Source organism: Callithrix jacchus, chromosome 5, assembly GCF_049354715.1.
Source record: "Callithrix jacchus isolate 240 chromosome 5, calJac240_pri, whole genome shotgun sequence".
In the NCBI taxonomy this organism is placed as follows: domain Eukaryota; kingdom Metazoa; phylum Chordata; class Mammalia; order Primates; family Cebidae; genus Callithrix; species Callithrix jacchus.
This window is the reverse complement of record NC_133506.1, coordinates 92,008,358-92,032,558: the sequence shown is the minus strand read 5'-3', so window position 1 is coordinate 92,032,558 and position 24,201 is coordinate 92,008,358. Positions and strand designations below refer to the sequence as shown.

Here is a 24,201-nt window from a genome sequence, read left to right as displayed (position 1 = left end):
CCCTCAATAAACTCGGTATCCATGGAACGTATCTCAAAGTAATAAAAGCTATTTATGACAAACCAACAGCCAATATCATACTGAACGGGCAAAAACTGGAAGCATTCCCTTTGAAATCTGGCACCAGACAAGGATGCCCTCTTTCACCACTCCTATTCAATATAGTTCTGGAAGTTCTAGCCAGAGCAATCAGGCAAGAAAAAGAAATAAAGGGTATTCAAATAGGAAAGGTGGAAGCCAAATTGTCTCTATTTGCAGACGACATGATAGTATACCTAGAAGACCCCATCGCCTCAGCCCAAAAACTGCTGAAACTGATAAGCAACTTCAGCAAAGTCTCAGGATATAAAATCAATGTGCAAAAATCACAAGCATTCGTCTACACCAATAACAGACTTAAAGAAAGCCAAATCAAGAACGAACTGCCATTCACAATTGCTACAAAAAGAATAAAATACCTTGGAATACAACTCACAAGGAACGTAACGGACCTCTTCAAGGAGAACTACAAACCACTGCTCAACGAAATCAGAGAGGACACAAACAGATGGAGAAACATTCCATGTTCATGGTTAGGAAGAATTAATATCGTGAAGATGGCTATACTGCCCAAAGTAATTTACAGAATCAACGCCATCCCCATCAAGCTACCATTGACTTTCTTCACAGAACTGGAAAAAACCACCATGAATTTCATATGGAACCAAAAGAGAGCCCGCATAGCCAAGTCAATTCTAAGCAAAAAGAACACAGCGAGGGGCATCACACTACCGGATTTCAAACTATACTACAAGGCTACAGTAATCAAAACAGCATGGTACTGGTACCAAAACAGAGATATAGACCAATGGAACAAAACAGAGGCACCGGAGGCAACACAACGTATCTACAACTATACAATCTTTGATAAACCTGACAAAAACAAGCAAGGGGGAAAGGATTCCCTGTTTAACAAATGGTGTTGGGAAAACTGGCTAGCCATGTGCAGAAAGCAGAAACTGGACCCCTTCCTGACACCTTACACTAAAATTAACTCCAGATGCATTAAAGACTTAAACATAAGACCTGGCACCATAAAAACCCTAGAAGGAAACCTAGGCAAAACTATCCAGGACATAGGAGTAGGCAAGGACTTCATGAACAAAACACCAAAAGCATTGGCAACAAAAGCCAAAATAGACAAATGGGACCTAATGAAACTCCACAGCTTCTGCACGGCAAAAGAAACAGTCACTAGAGTGGATCGGCAACCAACAGAATGGGAAAAAATTTTTGCAGTTTACCCATCCGACAAAGGGCTGATATCCAGAATTTGCAAACAACTCAAACGGATTTACAGAAAAAGAAACAAACAAGCCCATTCAAAAGTGGGCAAAGGATATGAACAGACACTTTACGAAAGAAGACATATATGAGGCCAACAATCATATGAAAAAATGCTCATCGTCACTGGTCATCAGAGAGATGCAAATCAAAACCACATTGAGATACCATCTCACGCCAGTTAGAATGGCTCTCATTAAAAAATCTGGAGACAACAGATGCTGGAGAGGATGTGGAGAAAAAGGAACACTTTTACACTGTTGGTGGGAGTGTAAATTAGTTCAACCATTGTGGAAGACAGTGTGGCGATTCCTCAAGGCCTTAGAAATAGAAATTCCATTTGACCCAGCAATCCCATTACTGGGTATATATCCAAAAGACTATAAATCGTTCTACTATAAGGACACATGTACACGAATGTTCATTGCAGCACTGTTTACAATAGCAAAGACCTGGAATCAACCAAAATGCCCATTGATAATAGACTGGATTGGAAAAATGTGGCACATATACACCATGGAATATTATGCAGCAATCAGAAATGATGAGTTCGTGTCGTTTGTAGGGACATGGATGAATCTGGAGAACATCCTCCTCAGCGAACTGACACAAGAACAGAAAATGAAACACCGCATATTCTCACTCATAGGTGGGTGATGAAAAATGAGAACACATGGACACAGAAAGGGGAGTACTAAACACTGGGGTCTATTGGGGGGAAAAGGGGAGGGCCAGTGGGAGGGGGAGGTGGGGAGGGATAGCCTGGGGAGAAATGCCAAATGTGGGTGAAGGGGAGAAGGAAAGAAAAGCACGCTGCCATGTGTGTTCCTACGCAACTGTCTTACATGCTCTGCTCATGTACCCCAAAACCTAAAATCCAATAAAAAATTTTAAAAAAAAAGAATGATGATATCCCTAAAATAGGTATTTAGCATGTTAGCCCTCAAAGATAAATAAAATGATTCTCAATGCATCTAATTCCCTCACTGAAAACAAAAAGAGAAAAGAAATGCCACTAATTGTACTGGTAACCAGGTTTAGGCTAGGACCAGCTTGATTTGCCCAGATCTAGAGCACTTATGCCACAGAGAGTTCCACATTCTCATGCTGGTAACCTGTCAGTCCCAGGCAAACCAGGATAAATGGTCACTCCAACACAGAGACCATTTGATGCTTTCTGAATCTCAGTGGACTCCTTTGTCTACCCACCTGCTTTGGTCTGGCTCTGCATCTTGGAACACATTGTGCCAAACACCCTTTTCCCAAGTGAGTTTGATAGAACTGGAAGACACAGGTGGAAGACATAGGTTGAAGAGAAAGAGAGAGATGCCTGTTACTCTTGAATCAGACTTTTGTGGGTGAATAGGCTTGGGGCCAGGCATGGATTCGATTCATCATTGTGAACATATCAGCATCATGCCCCTGCCCACAGACACCTCCCAGTCTGCATGCAGTCAAACATGAGGCTGGGCAGAGAGAACTTCCTGAGCCTCCCAGCCACAGGAACTCACTCACATGACCAGATGAAGGTCAGAGCCGGAATTAAGCTGATGATAAGACTGCCTTCCTTTTTTTTATCTGAAACAAAGTCTCTATGACTAATTCTCAATTAAGAAACAGATTAAACCCTTACTTTTAAAAAATTCATCAGGTTTCAGAAGCAACTTCCCCTTTGACAATCCCAAACTGACTGTAGAAAACAATGTAAACAGCAACAAGGAAAAGTCCTGCTGATTGGTGGAAACTTTGGAGGCCACATGTATAAAAGGTCCAGATTGGAAGGAGTCACCAGATTCTGGGAAACTCACCTCTGAACAGGAGCCCACCGTCCACTTCTGACACCATGACTCACTGCTGCTCCCCTTGCTGCCAGCCTACGTGCTGCCGGACCACCTGCTGCAGGACCACCTGCTGGAAGCCCACCTGTGTGACCAGCTGCTGCAGCACACCCTGCTGCCAGCCCTCCTGCTGTGTGTCCAGCTGCTGCCAGCCTTGCTGCCGCCCAACTTGCTGTCAAAACACCTGCTGCGGGACCACCTGCTGCCAGCCCACCTGTGTGACCAGCTGCTGCCAGCCTTCCTGCTGCAGCACACCCTGCTGCCAGCCCACCTGCTGCGGGTCCAGCTGCTGTGGCCAGACCAGCTCCTGTGCACCTGTGTACTGTACGAGAACCTGCTACCACCCCATGTGTGTCTGCCTGCCTGGTTGCCTAAACCAGAGCTGTGGATCCAGCTGCTGCCAGCCCTGCTGCCGCCCAGCCTGCTGTGAGACCACCTGCTGCAGGACCACCTGCTGCCAGCCCACCTGTGTGTCCAGCTGCTGCCAGCCTTCTTGCTGCTGATCAACTCCCAAGAGGACCACCATCCTCACACAACAGCCTTCTGCTCAACTGACTTATCTTTTGGGGAAGTAATTTACTTTGCTGCTGACCACCACCATACTCTCACCCACGTTTTTATGAATTCTCTCCATGTTTAAAATCTTGTGAATCAGCTTGAGGGAGGGCAGAGTACTTCATCCTGATTCTTTCCTTACACCGTGTGGAACATGTGCCAGGTTCCTGTGTCTTCAGTTTGGAGTCATGGTCTCAGCTTTGACTCTAAAGTCAAGAGCTTCATTCTCTGCTTCTCAGAAATTTAGGTTTCTGCAACTAATCCATAATCTTTGTAGTCATAATTTTGTCTTCAATATCCTCCTCATTGTTCTTGTGTCTTTCTTCTTTTCATGATGACTTTGGGTCATGTTCCTGGTAGCAGACATTCTTGCCTACATGTTTCTGAATAAACTCTGAACCATCCTCATCTCACATGGTGTTTTGTTTTATTTTAAAGCATTCTTGATATGGGATTTACACACATATAACATACCATATGTATTATTTAATTTGATCCTCAGAACAGATGGTCATGGATTATTACCTTCATTTTTCAGCTGAGAACAATTTAATGTGTGATGTTATGTGGCAATAATGGACAGACTCAGCTTGGCATGGTGGCTCACCACTGTAATCTCAGCACTTTAGGAGACCAAGGAGGGTGGATCAAGAGGTCAGGAATTCAAGACCAGCCTGGCCAAGATGGTGAAACTCCATCTCTACTAAAAACAAAAAAAAATCAGCTAGGCATGGCGGTGGGTGCCTGGAATCCCAGCTACTCAGGAGGCTTACGCAGAGTATTGCTTGAACTCAGGAGGGAGAGGTTGCAGGGAGCCAAGATTGTGCCACTTCATTCCAGCCTGGGAGGCAAGACTCCATCTCAAAAAGAAAAAAAAAAAAAAAACCAGAAGGACAGAGTCTGATCCAAAATGAGGTCCTTTCCTTCTGCCCAAGGACAATTACATTTAACTCTCAATAAGGTAGAAATGACCTTGAAAGTCAGCACTAGCAAGACATGCGCTTGAGTTTGTTTAACAATAAGAGGAATAATCCTTCATATTTGCAGATAACATTTTTGTTCACAAAAATATTCCCAAATTCATTTCCCACACTTCAGTGAGCAACTGCTGCATGATATGGCAGCGGGGACTGCATTTAATAGCTGCCCTGAATGCAGGATCTCTTTTTATCTCAGCCTCTGACGAGCCATTCATTCAATTCATCTGCATCAAAAAATGCTTGAGAATTGATTGTGTCCTCATGAGAGAGAGTCTCAATTGAAGGGACTTATTCTTGGTATCATGTAAATAGAATTCTTATATGGCCCTCATCTCCTGAATATCTATTGACAAAGTAAAGAAAACTAAGTTATTCCTTGTAAAATACAGACCACACATTATGCCACATGAAGACTATCTGTCTCCTAATTGAAATGTTATGAGGAAAATCAAGAACAAAGCTGGGAATTGAGAAACTATGCAATGGGCATGTAAGACTTGGCACAATCCATAATCTCTGAGCCAAGGAAGGGAATAAAACAAACTTCTCCATTTCATGAGGCCAACATGAAGCATCTAAAGAAACTAAAATCTTGTGTTTCCAGGGAAATCAGAAGAATGTAAGAAAGGAGAAAAGTAGAACTTGTGCATACGTAGAAGCCATGATAGACAGAGGTTAGTGCTTTTGGTCCTGAGCTGATGGAGGCGAAGCATTCACTTATGGAAGGATTGATTAATCGTGGCCCTGAGAGAAATAGAAAAATTGGAGACCTGGGTCACCTTCTTGGGACCTCCTACCAGCATGGGAGCGGTAGAAATACCTCTGATGAGCCATCAATGTAGATTTCCATGGCAGATGCCGACTTCTGAGACTGTGAATCTAGAATGCTCTGAAGACTTGGCTAAGAGACAAGGACCGCTTACGGTGATCATCGTTCAGTGATGAAGTAAAGGAGATGAGAACTAGGACATTCTCTTTGACTAACATTAGCTATGCAAGATGAATAAGCTCAGCATGTCTACTGTACGGTAATGTGACTACAGCTAAAAATACTTTATCATATACTTGAAATTTGCTGAGAAGGTAGATCTTAAATGTTCACACCATAAAAATAAAAAAGAAATGGTGACTACACGAGCTGATAAAGATGTTATTCACAATGAATATATATATATATATATATATCAGAGATCACCTTGTATACCTGAAATATGAATAATTTTTATTTGTCAATTATTCCTCAGTACAGCTAGGAAAAAAGTATCTAGTTGATCCATTAATTATTATAAAAACATTCTTATCTTCAAGGTTAAAATTAGGAACTTTCTGAACAAAAAACACCAGCATGTTCTGGGTTGCCTACTCTATGGTGGGTATTGGCTAAATGCTTTGTGAACATTAACTCTTTAGCAAACTTTCAAAATAGGTATTAATGTTCTCATCGTAGAGATGAGACAACTGAGACTAAGAGAGTTAATACAATGTCATAGTTTAGTTTCTCTCAGAAGAGACACTGAGGAAAGGATCCTAGTGAAAGCAGTTGGGAAGTGCAGATTACACTGGTGGGGATTGGGGAAGTGATACAGAAAATGGTACACTATTAAGCCAATATCAGAGTGACCAACTGAAGCTTAAACTAAAGGGAAAACTGTCAGAAATGATGAAAACGACACAGCTAGAATTATCCTACTTCAGGAATGAGGAAGCTGGAGTCTTCATAAATCAGCACTCCAGAATCATTGGTTGAGTGTTTTCCTCTGTGTGTCATGCACAGGTGACATGACTTTCTATAGCTGCAATACAAGAGTCCTTAGGCACAGAGATGCAGATTCTGGAAATTAGTCCAAGCACACTAAGATCCAAGTTATATGGGCGCAGTCATGAAAACTTTTCTACAGTCTACAATTAGCTCCACTCAAGTCAAATCTTTGCTACTTAAATGTCATGGACAGCCACAAGCTCTAGAGGAAGGAAAATGAGGAGGAGAGGAAGAGGAGAAAGAGAAGGGACAGAAGATGAGAGGAGAAGGAAAGAGAAAAGAAAAAAGAAAGAGAGAGAAAAAAGGAAGAAAGAAAGAGAGAGAAAGCAAGCAAGAAAGAGAGAGAGGAAAAGCGAGGAAGAAGAAAGGAAGGAGGAAGGAAGGGAGGGAGGAAGGAAAGAAAAAGTAAATATATCAGAAGGAAAAAAGGAAGGAAGAAGAAAAGGAAAAGAAAGGAGAGGAAGATATAAAATGAAGGTCAATGAAATAAGCTACACTTACTGCTGCTATTTGCACCTGAGATTCATGAACTCCATTAATTACCACCAGTTCTATTCTCTCTTCACCCCTGGCCAGCACTCCTGTTGGTCTAGATAACTGCCTGATGGAATACCTCAGAACTTCCTTCCTGAAGCGTCTGAGCCTCTAGTTACTATACCATTGTCCACTGTGATTCCCGTTTTTACTCATTTGTGGTTGTTACTGGGTATGGACACACTATGAGATTCTCCAGTGTTATGGGTTAATTTGTGTCCCCCAAAATTCATATTCAAATGGAATCATTTTAAATATTATATAATAAGACAAGGTCATGTTGGAAACAATTGGGCCTGTGATTAAATATGACTGATGTCTATATAAAAGGGGGAAATTCAGAGACAGTCTGCAGATAGTAGAAAAATTACGTCAATCACACATGGAAATGATAGACAACTACAAGTCAAGGAGAGAGAGCTGGAATTTTCCTCATGGACCTCAGATGAAAACAGCATTCCCTGACACACACACATCATGGAATATTATGTAGCCATAAAAAAGATGACTTCATGTATTTTGCAGGGACATGAATAAAGCTGGAAACCATCATTCTTAGCAAAATAACACAAGAACAGAAAACCAAATACTGCCAGTTCTCACTCATTAGTGGGAGTTGAACAATGAGAACAGATGGACACAGGGAGGGGAACATCACACACCAGGGCCTGTCAGGGGGTAGGAGGGGTAGGAAAGAGATAGCATTAGGAGAAATACCTAATGTAGATAATGAGTTAATGGGTGCAGCAAACCACCATGATATGTGTATATCTAAGTAACAAACCTGCACATTCTGCAGTTTTACCCCACAACTTAAAGTATAATTTTTTTAAAAAAAAGAAAGGAAACAACATTGCCAGCACCTTAATTTTAGACTAGTAGCCTTTGGAACTGTGACAAAACAAATTTAAGTCACTTGGTTTGCAGTAATTTGTTTATGGCAGTGCTAGTAAATTAATACATTCAGTAAATCTCCTGAGCTATATTCTCCTGCAATAGGTGGCTGGAGGATACTTACTCCTCACCAAATAGTAACTCCTTTCTCTGTCTGCTGGTCTGCTGACACGAAGAGTCCAAAATGACTAAGCAATAACGATTACTTTTGATTATGCCAAAGAAATAGAGAAGCAAATCCCATCATTTTTATTCACATGAAAATTTTAAAAAGCTAAAATTTACCTAATGGATTACAACTTGATAGAGTGATTAGCTGTTTTTGGGAATGAGTAAGAGAATATAATTGGGAGAGAAGGGGATTAATTTCTATTTCCTAACCTCGTAATGGGGACATAGGTGTGTTTACAACATAATGTTATGTCAAGTTAGAAATTAATAATTTGCATTCTTCTGAAGTGAATGGTATATCTAAAAAATGTTTTAAACATGTCAGAACTCCAAGATGAATCAGGTATCATCTCAACTCATCTAATTCCTCCATTCAAAGGAAATAGAGAGAGAGAAGAAATGACACTACCTGTGCTAGTAACCAGGGTTAGGGCCAGAACCACAGCTCATGCTGGTTGGCCTGAAACTAAAGCGGTTATGTCATAGAAAGTGCTACATTCTCATTCTGGTAATCCCCACACTCCCAGACAAGTCAGAATGAATGGTCACCCCAGGGCATAGATGGCTTAATACTGCCAAAATCCCAGTGGATTTCTCTTTGCATCCACCTACGCTTGATCAGCTCTGCCACGTGCATGGAACACACTGTGCCAGGCACCCTCTTCCCAAGTGACGTTCACAGAATCAAAAGACACAGGTGGTATAGGTTGCAGAGAGATGCATGTTAGTCTTGAATTAGAATTTTGTTGGTGAATAGTCTTGGGCCCAGGCATGGACTCATTTTGTCACTGTAAATATATCGGGATCATGCTTCTCCCCAAAGACACTGCCCAGCCTACACACAGCCAAACGTGAGGCTGGGCAAGAGAACTTCATGAGCCTCCCTGGTCACTAGGAATGATCACATGACCAGAAGATGGTCAGAGCAAGAATGATGCTGATGATGAGACCTCATTCCTTTTATCTGAAACAACATCTCCATGAATAATTCACAATTAAGAAACAGATTAAATCTTTAGTTTCAAAAGATTCATAAGAGTTCAGAAACAACTTCCCCTTTGACAATCCCAAACAGACTGTGGAAAACAATGTAAACAGCAACAAGGAAAAGTCCTGCTGATTGGTGGAAACTTTGGAGGCCACATGTATAAAAGGTCCAGATTGGAAGGAGTCACCAGATTCTGGGAAACTCACCTCTGAACAGGAGCCCACCCTCCATCCCTGACATCATGACCCACTGCTGCTCCCCTTGCTGCCAGCCTACGTGCTGCCGGACCACCTGCTGCAGGACCACCTGCTGGAAGCCCACCTGTGTGACCAGCTGCTGCAGCACACCCTGCTGCCAGCCCTCCTGCTGTGTGTCCAGCTGCTGCCAGCCTTGCTGCCGCCCAACTTGCTGTCAAAACACCTGCTGCAGGACCACCTGCTGCCAGCCCACCTGTGTGACCAGCTGCTGCCAGCCCACCTGCTGCGGGTCCAGCTGCTGTGGCCAAACCAGCTGTGGCTCCAGCTGTGGCCAGACCAGCTCCTGTGCACCTGTGTACTGCACGAGAACCTGCTACTACCCCACGTGTGTCTGCCTTCCTGGTTGCCTAAACCAGAGCTGTGGATCCAGCTGCTGCCAGCCTTCTTGCTGCTGATTAACTCCCAAGAGAACCACTATCCTCACACAACAGCTTTCTGCTCAACCAACTTATCTTTTGGGGGACCAATTTACTTTGCTGCCAGAAACCATGCTCTCGTCCACATTTTTATGAATTCTCTACATGTTTAAAATCTTGTCAATCAGCTTGTGGGAGGTCAGAGTACTTCATCTTGATTCTCTTTTTCCTTACACCTTGTGGATCATGTGCCAGCTTTATGTGTTCCCAATTTAGAATCATGGTCTCAGCTTTGACTCTAAAGTCAAGAGCTTCATTCTCTTCCCCTAAAAAACTTAAGTTTCTGCAACTGATCAAGAATCTTCACGATTATGTTTTCTTTTCAATGTACTCATGATTCGTGTATCCTCCTTTCTTCTTTTAGTGATCACTTTGGGTTATCTCCCTAAAAACAGGGATTCTTACCTATATACTCCTCAATAAATGAATTCAGAACCATTCTTCATCTCATATGGTGTCTTGGATTCTTTCAAAGCATTCCTGATATGGGATTTACACACACATCACACACTATATGTATTACCCAATTTGATTCTCAAAATAGACAGTCATGTTGTATTGCCTCCATTTTCCAACTGCGAAAAATTTAATGTGTGATGTTACGTAGCTAATAGTGGACAGACTTGGAACCAAGGTTGCGTCTTTTCTTTCTGTCCAAAGCACTTACATTTAACTCTCAATAAAGTAGAAAGGACTTGCAGTAGCAAGTTAGCCACTTGAGTTTACCTCACAAGGGAAAAAAACAACCTCTAATATTTGGCAAGAGACAACATTTCAGTTCACAAAGGTCTTCCCAAATCAGTTTCCCACAGGTCAATGAGGAACAGCTACATGGTACAGCAGTAGGGGCTGCATTTAGCAGCTGCCCTGAATGCAGGGATTTTATTTTGTCTCAGCCTATACCAGCCAATCATTCAATTCACCTGCATTAAAGAAATTTTTAACTCTTTTTAAGGTTCAGGGGTATGTGTGCAGGTTTATTTTATAGTTAAATTGTGTGTTGCAGGGTTTGGTGTACAGATTATTTTGTCACCTAGATAATAAGCATAATACCCAAGAGCCTAGGTGAAGGGGAGGAAGGCAGCCAATCACACTGCCACGTGTGTACCTATGCAACTATCTTGCATGTTCTTCACATGTACCCCAAAACCTAAAATGCAATAAAAACATATATATATAAATAAATAATTAAAAATACCCAAGAGCCAGTTGATTCTCAGTCTCCTCCCACCCTCCACCCACAAATAAGTCCTAGCGTCTGTTTTCCCCTCTTTGTGTTCATATTATTCAATGTTTGGCTCCCACTCTTAAGTGAGAACATGTGGTTTTTGGTTTTACATTCCTGTGTTAGTTCCCTTGGGATAATCGCCTCCAGCTCCATCTGTGTTGCTGCAAAGGACATGATCTTGTTCTTTTTTAATGTCTGTATAGTATTCTATGCTGTATATGTATCACATTTTCTTTATCCAGTCTACTTTTAATGCACATTTTAGTTGATTCTATGTCTTTGCTATTGTGAGTAGTGCTGCAATGGACATACGCAGGCATATGTCTTTATGGTAGAACAATTTATACTCCTTTGGTATATATGTGGTATCATAATACCATAATATATGGTATTATGGTAGAAAAATATATACCCAATAATTGGATTGCTGGGTCAAATAATAATTGTAAGTTCTTTGAGAGATCCCAAAACTGTTTTCCACAATGATTAAACTAATGTGCAGTCTCCCCAACAGTGTATAAGTGTTTTTTTTTTTTCTACAAAACATTGGCAGCATCTTTTATTTTTGGACTTTAGTAATAGCCATTCCAACTCGTGTCAGAGGGTATCTCATTGTGGATTTAACATGAATTTCTCTAATGATCAGTGATGTTGATTATTTGTTCATATGCTTTTTGGCCACTTGAATGTCTTCTTTTGAAAAGTGTTCATGTCCTTTGACCACTTTCTAATAAGATTGTAGATAGATTCTGGATATTAGACCTTTGTTGGATGTATGGTTTACAAATATTCTCATCATCACTGATCATTAGAGAAATGTAAGCTAAAACCACAATGAGATACCATCTCATGCCAGTCAGAATGGTGATTATTAAAAAGTCAGGAAATGATAGATGCTGGTGAGGCTGTGGAGAAATATAAATGCTTTTATGCTGTTGGTGGTATTGTAAATTGGTTCAACCACTGTGGAAGACAGTGTGGAAATTCCTCAAGGATCTAAAACCAAAAATACCATTTGACTCAGCAATCCCACTACTAGGTAGATACCCAAAGGAATATAAATGATTCTACTATAAAAACACATGCACATATATGTTTACTGCAGCACTATTTACAATAGCAAAGACTTGGAACCAGCCCAAATGCTCATCAATGATAGACTGGATAAAGAAAATGTGGTACATATACACCATGGAATATTATGCAGCCACAAAGAAAAGAGATCCTGTCCTTTGCAGGGCCATGGATGAAGCTGGAAGCCATCATTCTCAGCAAGCTAACACAAGAACAGAAAAACCAAACACCGCATGTTCTCACTCATAAGTGGGAGCTGATCAATGAGAACACATGGATACAAGGAAGGGAGCATCACACACCAGGGCCTGTCAGAGGGTAGGGGGCAAAAGGAGGGAGAGCATTAGGACAAATATCTAACACATGCGGGGCTTAAGACCTAGAGGATGGGTTGATAGATGCAGCAAACAACCATGGCACTTGTATACCTATGTAACAAACATGTACATTCTGCATATGCATGCCACAACTTAAAAGAAAAAAAGTTAGTTTATCTAGTTATTTATTATAAACATATTCTTATCATCAACATTAAAATTAGTTTAGGAATTTTCTGGACAGAAACGAACTAATATGTTTTCAGTTGCCTATTATTTGATGGATATTGACTAAATCTTTTATGTACATTATCATTAATTCTTGAACAAACTTTCAAAATAGTCATTAGTGTTCCAAACATAGACATGAGGAAATCGAGGCTAAGAGAAGTAATGTAATGTCGTAGTTTTCTCAGAAGACAGTCTGAGAGAAAGGTTCCAAAGCGTGTATCAGGAAGTGCAGATCACACCGGGAGGGATTATGGAACTGATACAGAAAAGGGTAGGCTATGAAGCCACCATGACAGAGATCAACTGAAGCTTAAGCTAAAGGGAAATTTATCAGAAATGATGAAAAACACACAAATTAGAATTGTCCTACTTCAGGAATGAGAAAGCTGGAGTCTTCATAAATCCATTCTCAGAGTCATTAGTTGAATGCTTTTCTCCCTCTAGCATGTACAGGTGACGTGACTTTCTGTATTTGCAATACAATAGCCCTAAGGGACAGAGATGCAGATTCTGACAGATGGAAATTGGTCTGAGCACACTAGGTTTCATGATAAACAGGTGTGGTAATGAAGACCAGTCTGTGATCTATCATTTGCTCCACTCATATCCAATCTTTGCTTCTTAAATGTGGTGGACAATCATGAACCTTAGAAGAAAGAGGAAAAGGAGGAGGAAGAGGAGGAACAGAAGGTGAGAGAGGAGAAGAAAACTAAGAAAGAAATGAGAACAATAAAAAATAGAGAGGAAGAAAAAGAGCAAGAGAGAATAGGAAGGAAGGAAGGAAGGAAGGAAGGAAGGAAGGAAGGAAGGAAGGAAGGAAGGAAGGAAGGAAGGAACGAGAGAAAGAAAGAAAAGCAAAGAAAGGAAAAGAAGAGAAAAGATACTTCTGCTGTAATGGGTTCCTTCTGAGATTCATAATCTCCATCAGTTTCCACCAGTTCTGTATTCCCTTCACCCCTGGCCAGCACTCTGGTTGATCTAGATAATTGCCTGAAGGAGTAGCTCTGAACTTCCTGACTAATGGATCTGACTCTCTAGTTACTATACCATTGTCCAACTGTGGTTGCTTTTGTTACTCATTTGTGTGTATCACTGTGCATGGACACACTATAAGATACTCCAGGGTTATGGGTTCAGTTATGTCCCCAAGAATTTATATTCAAATAGGGTCATTTAAATGCAATATGTTAAGATGAGGTAATATTGGAATAAATTGTGCCTCTGATTCAATATGACTGATGTCTGAATGAAAAGGGGGAATTAAAACAGGATGCATAGAGAGGGAAGATGATGTAAGAGACACATGGAGAAGATAGACATCCACAGGTCAAGGAGAGTGACCTGGAACAGGCACTTCCTTCACAGCCTTCAGAGGAAAACAGCATTGCCAACACCTTAATTTTAGCCTTCAGAACTGTAACATACATTTAAGCCATTTGTCATAGTTTTTCATGGCAGTGTAATAAATTAATATATCCAGTAAATCTCTTGAGTTCCAGATACATTCTCCCTATGCTATATGGCTTTGTGAAAATTATCCTCACGAAATAGTAACTCCTTTATCTATCTGCTGCTGTGCTGACATGAAGGGTCCAAATGACCAGGTTATAATTGCTGCTTTCAATTATGCCAAAAACACAATGAAGCAAATTCTATGATTTTTATTTACATACAAGTCAAAGAAAAAGCCAAAACTGACCTTCAGGATTATAACTTAATAGAGTGACTAGCTACCTTTGAAGACAAATAAGAAGATATATTGGAGGGAACTGAATTGATTTCTATTTTGTAAACTGGTAATGGAGACCTAGCTGTATTTACAATATAATATTATATCAAGATACTAATTAATAATTTGCATTCTTCTGAAACAAATGGTATAACTTAAAAAGTTTTAAACATGGAAGACCTCAAAGAGAAATCAGCTATCACCTGAACTCATCTAATTTCCTCATTGAAAACAGAGAGAGAGAGAGAGAGAGAGAGCGAGAGAGAGAGAGAGATCAAGAGAGAGGTGCCAATAACTATGTCAATAACCTGGGTTAGGACTAGAGCCACAGCTCAGACTGCTTTTCCTAGACCTAGAGCAGTTATGTCACAGTAATTCCCACTCTCACATTCACATGCTGGTAAGCCCCTCAGTCCCAGACAAATCAGGATGAATGCTCACCCCAGCATGTGGATTGCTTGAGGCTTCGTGAATTCCAGTGAACTCCTCCTCTTTCTACCTGTCAGCTTGGGTTCCACTCTGCCACCTGGAGCACATTGTGCTGAACGCCCTCTTTCCAAGAGGCTTCATAGAACTGGAAGAAACAGGTAAAGTAAGCTGTACAGAGAGAGATGCCTGTTAGTATTGAATCAGATTGGTGGGTGAACAGTCTTGGTCCCAAGCATGGATTCAATTCATCACTGTGAGTATATTAGCATCATGCTTCTCCTCACAGGTGCTTTCCAGTCTACATACAGCCAAAAGATGAGGCTGGGCAGAGAGAACTTCCTGAGCCTCCCTGGTCACCAGGAACTATCACATGACAAGATGATGGTCAGAGCAGGAAGCATGCTGATGATGAGACTGCCTTCCTTTTACTTGAAACAACATTTCTATGAGTAACTCACAATTAAGAAACAGATTAAACCCTTACTTTCAAAAGATTCATAAGATTTCAAAAACAACTTCCCCTTAGACAATCCCAATCGGACTGTGGAAAACAATGTAAACAGCAACAAGGAAAAGTCCTGCTGATTGGTGGAAACTTTGGAGGCCACATGTATAAAAGGCCCAGATTGGAAGGAGTTCTCAGATTTTGGGAAACTCACCTCTGAACAGGAGCCCACACTCCCCACCTGACACCATGACCCACTGCTGCTCCCCTTGCTGCCAGCCTACGTGCTGCCGGACCACCTGCTGCAGGACCACCTGCTGGAAGCCCACCTGTGTGACCAGCTGCTGCAGCACACCCTGCTGCCAGCCCTCCTGCTGTGTGTCCAGCTGCTGCCAGCCTTGCTGCCGCCCAACTTGCTGTCAAAACACCTGCTGCGGGACCACCTGCTGCCAGCCCACCTGTGTGACCAGCTGCTGCCAGCCTTCCTGCTGCAGCACACCCTGCTGCCAGCCCACCTGCTGCGGGTCCAGCTGCTGTGGCCAAACCAGCTGTGGGTCCCGCTGTGGCCAGACCAGCTCCTGTGCACCTGTGTACTGCACGAGAACCTGCTACCACCCCACTTGTGTCTCTCTGCCTGGTTGCCTGAACCAGAGCTGTGGATCCAGCTGTTGCCAGCCCTGCTGCCGCCCAGCCTGCTGTGAGACCACCTGCTGCAGGACCACCTGCTGCCAGCCCACCTGTGTGTCCAGCTGCTGCCGGCCTTGCTGCTGCTGATCAGCACTGCCAAGGACCATCATCCTCACACAACCTTCTGGCTATTTTTTCTGAGACAGAGTCTCACTCTGTCACCCAGGCTGGAGTGCAGTAGCATGATTTTGGCTCACTGTAACCTCTGCCTCCCCAGTTCAACAAATTCTCCTGCCTCAGCCTCCCAGCTAGCTGGGATTACAGGCCTGGCTAATTTTTTGTATTTTTAGTAGAGACACAGTTTCACCATGTTGATCAGGCTGGTCTCAAACACTTGACTTCAAATGATTCACCTGCCTCAGCCCCCCAAAATATTGGGATTACAGGCATGAGCCACCTTGCCCAGCCCCCACTGACTTATCTTTCAGGGGACAAATTTACTTTCAAACACAGAATGCTCTCACCAATTTCTTTTATAATGTTTCTGCATGTTAAAATTCTTGTGAATAAGCTTGAGGGAGGACAGAGGACTTCATCTTGATTCTCTTTTTCCTTACGCTTTGTGGATCATGTGCCAGCTTCCTGTGTCCTCAGTTTGGTCTCAGCTTTGACACTAAAGTCAAGAGCTTTATTCTCTGCTTCTCAGAAATTTAGATTTCTGCAACTGATCCATAATATTCACAATCATATTCTCATTTTCAATTTCCTCCTTATGGTTTTTTACCCTTCTTTCTTCTTTTTACCATAACTCTGGGTTATGTCCCTTGTAGCACAGATTCCCACATATATGTTTCTAAATAAATTCTGAACCATCCTCCATCTTGTATGGTGTTTTGTTTTATTCTACAGAATTCGTGATAAGGGAGTTATACACATATTGCAGGCTATATGTATTATCCAATTTGATTCTGAAAGCAGATGCTCATGTGTTATTGCCTCAATTTTTCAGCTGAGAACAATTTATTGTGTGATTTGATGTAGATAATAAAGGACAGACTCGGGTCCAAGGTGAGATCTTCTCTTTATGCCCAAGAACACTCCTATTTAACTCTCAGTACAGTAGAAATGATATTGGGATCCAGTAAGAGCAAGACATGCACTGAGTTTATTGAACATGGGTGGTATAATCTCACATATTTGCAGATAATATTTCTGTTCACAAGGGTCTTCCCAAATTAGTTTTCCACACCTCAGTGAGGAATAACTACATCGTATGAAAACAGGGACTGCATATAATAACTCCGCTGAATGTGGCTCTCTTTTCCTTTCTGCCTCTGACCAACTATTTATTCAATTAATCTGCATCAAACATTTGTGAGAATGCATTGTATCCCCATGAAAGAGTCTCATTTGGGGATTTATATCATATAAATGATTTTCTTACATGGCTTCCTTCTCCTGAATACCTGTTGACAAAGCAAAATGAAATTAAGTTATTTCCTCTAAAATATGAACAATACATTAAGCCGCATTAAGTGAAATTGTCTCTCACATCAAATTGTTATTAGGAAAATTATGTAAAACACATTTGGGGATTGAGGGACTATCCAGTGGGCATGTATGGCTTTGCACAAACCATAATCTCTCTGCCGACTAAAGGTAGAAAACGACCTTCTGTGTTTTGTGAGGCAAATAGGAAGCATCTGAAGAAACCAATTCTTCTGATTTTCAGGGAAATCAGTAGAATTTAAGAAGGAGGGAAAGTGGAAGAACTTCCTCATTCGTGGAAGACATGATAGACGGAAGACTGGTACTTTTGTTCCTGAATTAATGACACAACCGAAGTATTCAGTCATGGAATGATTGATTGATACTGGCCCTGAGAAATTAGAAATGTTAGCGACCTGGGCCATCATCTTGGGACCTCCTCCTGGCATGGGACGGGAAAAAATATCTCTGATGGGCTAACAAGGTAGGTTTCCAAGACAGATGCCAACTTCTGAGGCGGTGTATCTAGAATCCTCTGAAGACTAAACTAACAGATAAAAGTAACTGACTGTGATAGTCATTGTGTGATGGGGTAAAGAAGATGAAGAACTATCACATTCTTTTTTGTTTTTTAATTTTTTATTGCATTTTAGGTTTTGGGGTACATGTGCAGAACATGCAAGACAGTTGCATAGGTACACACATGGCAGTGTGTTTTGCTTTCTTTCTCCCCTTCACCCACATTTGGCATTTCTCCCCAGGCTATCCCCCCCAGCTCCCCCTCCCACTGGCCCTCCCCTTTGCTCCCCAATAGACCCCAGTGTTTAGTATTCCCCTCCCTGTGTCCACGTGTTCTCATTTTTCATCACCTCCCTATGAGTAAGAATATGAAGTATTTCATTTTCTGTTCTTGTGTCAGTTTGCTGAGAATGATGTTCTCCAGATTCATCCATGTCCCTACAAATGACACAAACTCATCATTTCTGATTGCTGCATAATATTCCATGGTGTATATGTGCCACATTTTCCCAGTCCAGTCTATCATCAATGGGCATTTGGGTTGGATCCAGGTCTTTGATATTGTAAACAGTGCTGCAATGAACATTCATGTGCATGTGTCCTTATAGTACAACGATTTATAGTCCTTTGGATATATACCCAGTAATGGGATTGCTGGGTCAAATGGAATTGCTATTTCTAAGGCCTTGAGAAATCGCCACACTGTCTTCCACAATGGTTGAACTAATTTACACTCCCACCAACAGTGTAAACGTGTTCCTTTTTCTCCACATCCTCTCCAGCATCTGTTGTCTCCAGATTTTTTTATTTTTTTTTTTTATTTTTTTTTTTGTTTTATTTTTATTTTATTTTATTTTTTTTTAATTTTTTATTGGATTATAGGTTTTGGGGTACATGAGCAGAGCATGCAAGACAGTTGCGTAGGTACACACATGGCAGTGTGCTTTGCTTTTCTTCTCCCCTTCACCCACATTTGGCATTTCTCCCCAGGCTATCCCTCCCCACCTCCCCCTCCCACTGGCCCTCCCCTTTTCCCCCCAATAGACCCCAGTGTTTAGTACTCCCCTTTCTGTGTCCATGTGTTCTCATTTTTCATCACCCACCTATGAGTGAGAATATGCGGTGTTTCATTTTCTGTTCTTGTGTCAGTTTGCTGAGGATGATGTTTTCCAGATTCATCCATGTCCCTACAAACGACACGAACTCATCATTTCTGATTGCTGCATAATATTCCATGGTGTATATGTGCCACATTTTTCCAATCCAGTCTATTATCAATGGGCATTTGGGTTGATTCCAGGTCTTTGCTATTGTAAACAGTGCTGCAATGAACATTCGTGTACATGTGTCCTTATAGTAGAACGATTTATAGTCTTTTGGATATATACCCAGTAATGGGATTGCTGGGTCAAATGGAATTTCTATTTCTAAGGCCTTGAGGAATCGCCACACTGTCTTCCACAATGGTTGGACTAATTTACACTCCCACCAACAGTGTAAAAGTGTTCCTTTTTCTCCACATCCTCTCCAGCATCTGTTGTCTCCAGATTTTTTAATGATCGCCATTCTAACTGGCGTGAGATGGTATCTCAATGTGGTTTTGATTTGCATCTCTCTGATGACCAGTGACGATGAGCATTTTTTCATATGATTGTTGGCCTCATATATGTCTTCTTTCGTAAAGTATCTGTTCATATCCTTTGCCCACTTTTGAATGGGCTTGTTTGTTTTTTTCCTGTAAATCTGCTTGAGTTGTTTGTAAATTCTGGATATCAGCCCTTTGTCAGATGGGTAAACTGCAAAAATTTTTTCCCATTCTGTTGGTTGCCGATCCACTCTAGTGACTGTTTCTTTTGCCGTGCAGAAGCTGTGGAGTTTCATTAGGTCCCATTTGTCTATTTTGGCTTTTGTTGCCAATGCTCTTGGTGTTTTGTTCATGAAGTCCTTGCCTACTCCTAAGTCCTGGATAGTTTTGCCTAGATTTCCTTCTAGGGTTTTTATGGTGCCAGGTCTTATGTTTAAGTCTTTAATCCATCTGGAGTTAATTTTGGTGTAAGGTGTCAGGAAGGGGTCCAGTTTCTGCTTTCTGCACATGGCTAGCCAGTTTTCCCAACACCATTTGTTAAACAGGGAATCCTTGCCCCATTGCTTGTTTTTGTCAGGTTTATCAAAGATTGTATAGTTGTATGTATGTTGTGTTGCCTCCGGTGCCTCTGTTTTGTTCCATTGGTCTATATCTCTGTTTTGGTACCAGTACCATGCTGTTTTGATTACTGTAGCCTTGTAGTATAGTTTGAAATCCGGTAGTGTGATGCCCCCCGCTGTGTTCTTTTTGCTTAGAATTGACTTGGCTATGCGGGCTCTCTTTTGGTTCCATATGAAGTTCATGGTGGTTTTTTCCAGTTCTGTGAAGAAAGTCGATGGTAGCTTGATGGGGATATCATTGATTCTGTAAATTACTTTGGGCAGTATAGCCATTTTCACGATATTAATTCTTCCTAACCATGAACATGAAATGTTTCTCCATCTGTTTGTGTCCTCTCTGATTTCGTTGAGCAGTGGTTTGTAGTTCTCCTTGAAGAGGTCCGTTACGTTCCTTGTGAGTTGTATTCCAAGGTATTTTATTCTTTTTGTAGCAATTGCGAATGGCAGTTCGCTCTTGATTTGGCTTTCTTTAAGTCTGTTATTGGTGTAGACGAATGCTTGTGATTTTTGCACATTGATTTTATATCCTGAGACTTTGCTGAAGTTGTTTATCAGTTTCAGGAGTTTTTGGGCTGAGGCGATGGGGTCTTCTAGGTATACTATCATGTCGTCTGCAAATAGAGACAATTTGGCTTCCACCTTTCCTATTTGAATACCCTTTATTTCTTTTTCTTGCCTGATTGCTCTGGCTAGAACTTCCAGTACTATATTGAATAGGAGTGGTGAAAGAGGGCATCCTTGTCTAGTACCAGATTTCAAAGGGAATGCTTCCAGTTTTTGCCCATTCAGTATGATATTGGCTGTTGGTTTGTCATAAATAGCTTTTATTACTTTGAGATACGTTCCATCGATACCGAGTTTATTGAGGGTTTTTAGCATAAAGGGCTGTTGAATTTTGTCAAATGCCTTCTCTGCGTCAATTGAGATAATCATGTGGTTTTTGTTTTTGGTTCTGTTTATGTGGTGAATTACGTTGATAGACTTGCGTATGTTGAACCAGCCTTGCATCCCTGGGATGAATCCTACTTGATCATGATGAATAAGTTTTTTGATTTGCTGTTGCAATCGGCTTGCCAATATTTTATTGAAGATTTTTGCATCTATGTTCATCATGGATATTGGCCTGAAGTTTTCTTTTCTCGTTGGGTCTCTGCCGGGTTTTGGTATCAGGATGATGTTGGTCTCATAAAATGATTTGGGAAGGATTCCCTCTTTTTGGATTGTTTGAAATAGTTTTAGAAGGAATGGTACCAGCTCCTCCTTGTGTGTCTGGTAGAATTCGGCTGTGAACCCATCTGGACCTGGGCTTTTTTTGTGAGGTAGGCTCTTAATTGCTGCCTCAACTTCAGACCTTGTTATTGGTCTATTCATAGTTTCAGCTTCCTCCTGGTTTAGGCTTGGGAGGACACAGGAGTCCAGGAATTTATCCATTTCTTCCAGGTTTACTAGTTTATGCGCATAGAGTTGTTTGTAATATTCTCTGATGATGGTTTGAATTTCTGTGGAATCTGTGGTGATTTCCCCTTTATCATTTTTTATTGCATCTATTTGGTTGTTCTCTCTTTTATTTTTAATCAATCTGGCTAGTGGTCTGTCTATTTTGTTGATCTTTTCAAAAAACCAGCTCTTGGATTTATTGATTTTTTGAAGGGTTTTTCGTGTCTCAATCTCCTTCAGTTCAGCTCTGATCTTAGTAATTTCTTGTCTTCTGCTGGGTTTTGAGTTTTTTTGATCTTGCTCCTCTAGCTCTTTCAATTTTGACGATAGGGTGTCAATTTTGGATCTCTCCATTCTCCTCATATGGGCACTTATTGCTATATACTTTCCTCTAGAGACTGCTTTAAATGTGTCCCAGAGGTTCTGGCACGTTGTGTCTTCATTCTCATTGGTTTCGAAGAACTTCTTTATTTCTGCCTTCATTTCGTTGTTTACCCAGTCAACATTCAAGAGCCAGTTGTTCAGTTTCCATGAAGCTGTGTGGTTCTGGGTCTGTTTCTGAATTCTGAGTTCTAACTTGATTGCACTATGGTCTGAGAGGCTGTTTGTTATGATTTCAGTTGTTTTGCATTTGTTGAGCAGTGCTTTACTTCCAATGATGTGGTCAATTTTAGAGTAGGTGTGATGTGGTGCTGAGAAGAATGTGTATTCTGTGGATTTGGGGTGGAGAGTTCTGTAAATGTCCACCAGGTTTGCTTGCTCCAGGTCTGAGTTCAAGCCCTGGGTATCCTTGTTGATTTTCTGTCTGGTTGATCTGTCTAGTATTGACAGTGGAGTGTTAACGTCTCCCACTATTATTGTGTGGGAGTCTAAGTCCTTCTGTAAGTCATTAAGAACTTGCCTTATGTATCTGGGTGCTCCTGTGTTGGGTCCATATATGTTTAGGATCGTTAGCTCTTCTTGTTGTATCGATCCTTTTACCATTATGTAATGGCCTTCTTTGTCTCTTTTGATCTTTGCTGCTTTAAAGTCTATTTTATCAGAGATGAGAATTGCAACTCCTGCTTTTTTTTGCTTTCCATTAGCTTGGTAAATCTTCCTCCATCCCTTTATTTTGAGCCTTTGTGTATCCTTGCATGTGAGATGGGTTTTCTGGATACAGCACACTGATGGGTTTTGGCTTTTTATCCAATTTGCCAGTCTGTGTCTTTTGATTGGTGCATTTAGTCCATTTACATTTAGGGTTAATATTGTTATGTGTGAATTTGATACTGCCATTTTGATTCTAAGTGGCTGTTTTGCCTGTTAGTTGTTGTAGATTCTTCATTATGTTGAAGCTCTTTAGCATTCAGTGTGATTTTGGAATGGCTGGTACTGATTGATCCTTTCTATGTGTAGTGCCTCTTTTAGGAGCTCTTGTAAAGCAGGCCTGGTGGTGACAAAATCTCTGAGTACTTGCTTGTTCGCAAAGGATTTTATTCTTCCTTCACTTCTGAAGCTCAGTTTGGCTGGATATAAAATTCTGGGTTGAAAGTTCTTTTCTTTAAGAATGTTGAATATTGGCCCCCACTCTCTTCTGGCTTGTAGTGTTTCTGCCGAGAGATCTGCTGTGAGTCTGATGGGCTTCCCTTTGTGGGTGACCCGACCTTTCTCTCTGGCTGCCCTTAGTATTCTCTCCTTTATTTCAACCCTGTTGAATCTGACGATTATGTGCCTTGGGGTTGCTCTTCTTGCGGAATATCTTTGTGGTGTTCTCTGTATTTCCTGCAATTGAGTGTTGGCTTGTCTTGCTAGGTGGGGGAAATTTTCCTGGATGATGTCCTGAAGAGTATTTTCCAGCTGGGATTCATTCTCTTCGTCCCCTTCTGGTACACCTATCAAACGTAGGTTAGGTCTTTTCACACAGTCCCACATTTCTTGGAGACTTTGTTCATTCCTTTTTGCGCTTTTTTCTCTGATCTTGGTTTCTCGTTTTATTTCATTGAGTTGGTCTTCGACTTCAGATATTCTTTCTTCTGCTTGGTCAATTCGGCTGTTGAAACTTGCGTTTGCTTCGCGAAGTTCTCGTATTGTGTTTTTCAGCTCCTTTAATTCATTCATATTCCTCTCTAAGGTATCCATTCTTGTTATCATTTCCTTGAATCTTTTTTCAAATCTTTTTTCAAGGTTCTTAGTTTCTTTGCATTGATTTAATACATGATCTTTTAGCTCACAAAAGTTTCTCATTATCCATCTTCTGAAGTCTAATTCCGTCATTTCGTCACAGTCATTCTCCGTCCAGCTTTGTTCCCTTGCTGGTGAGGAGTTTTGGTCCTTTCTAGGAGGCGATGTGTTCTGGTTTCGGGTGTTTTCCTCCTTTTTGCGCTGGTTTCTTCCCATCTTTGTGGATTTGTCCGCTGGTCGTCTGCGTAGTTGCTGACTTTTCGTTTGGGTCTCTGAGTGGACACCCAGAATGTTGATGATGAAGTATTTCTGTTGCTTGGTTTTCCTTCTACCAGTCTAGCCCCTTCGCTGTATGACTGTTGAGGTCCGCTCCAGACCCTGCTTGTCTGGGGTGCACCTCTAGTAGCCGTGGCACAGCGAGGGATGCTACCAGTTTCTTTTTCTGCTCTCTTTGTCCCAGGATGATGCCTGCCTAATGACAGTCTTTTGGATATAGAGGGGTCAGGGAGCTGCTTGAGGAGACAGTTTGTACTTTATAGGGGTTTAATTGCTGAGCTGTGCACTCTGTTGTTCATTCAGGGCTGTTAGGCTGCT

The 24,201-nt window shown here is 41.4% G+C and overlaps 2 protein-coding genes across 2 annotated transcripts; both read left to right on the top strand.

The window, feature by feature from the left end:
* The first annotated feature begins 3,113 nt into the window (after nucleotides 1-3,113).
* LOC103787297 (uncharacterized) lies at nucleotides 3,114-4,129 on the top strand. The gene has a single exon (XM_008990355.4). The coding sequence runs from the start codon at nucleotides 3,167-3,169 to the stop codon at nucleotides 3,662-3,664; it is 498 nt and encodes a 165-aa protein (XP_008988603.1). The 5' UTR covers nucleotides 3,114-3,166; the 3' UTR covers nucleotides 3,665-4,129.
* Nucleotides 4,130-15,364: 11,235 nt separating this feature from the next.
* Nucleotides 15,365-16,664, top strand: LOC118153766 (uncharacterized). The gene has a single exon (XM_035300560.3). The coding sequence runs from the start codon at nucleotides 15,418-15,420 to the stop codon at nucleotides 15,940-15,942; it is 525 nt and encodes a 174-aa protein (XP_035156451.2). The 5' UTR covers nucleotides 15,365-15,417; the 3' UTR covers nucleotides 15,943-16,664.
* Nucleotides 16,665-24,201: the final 7,537 nt, after the last annotated feature.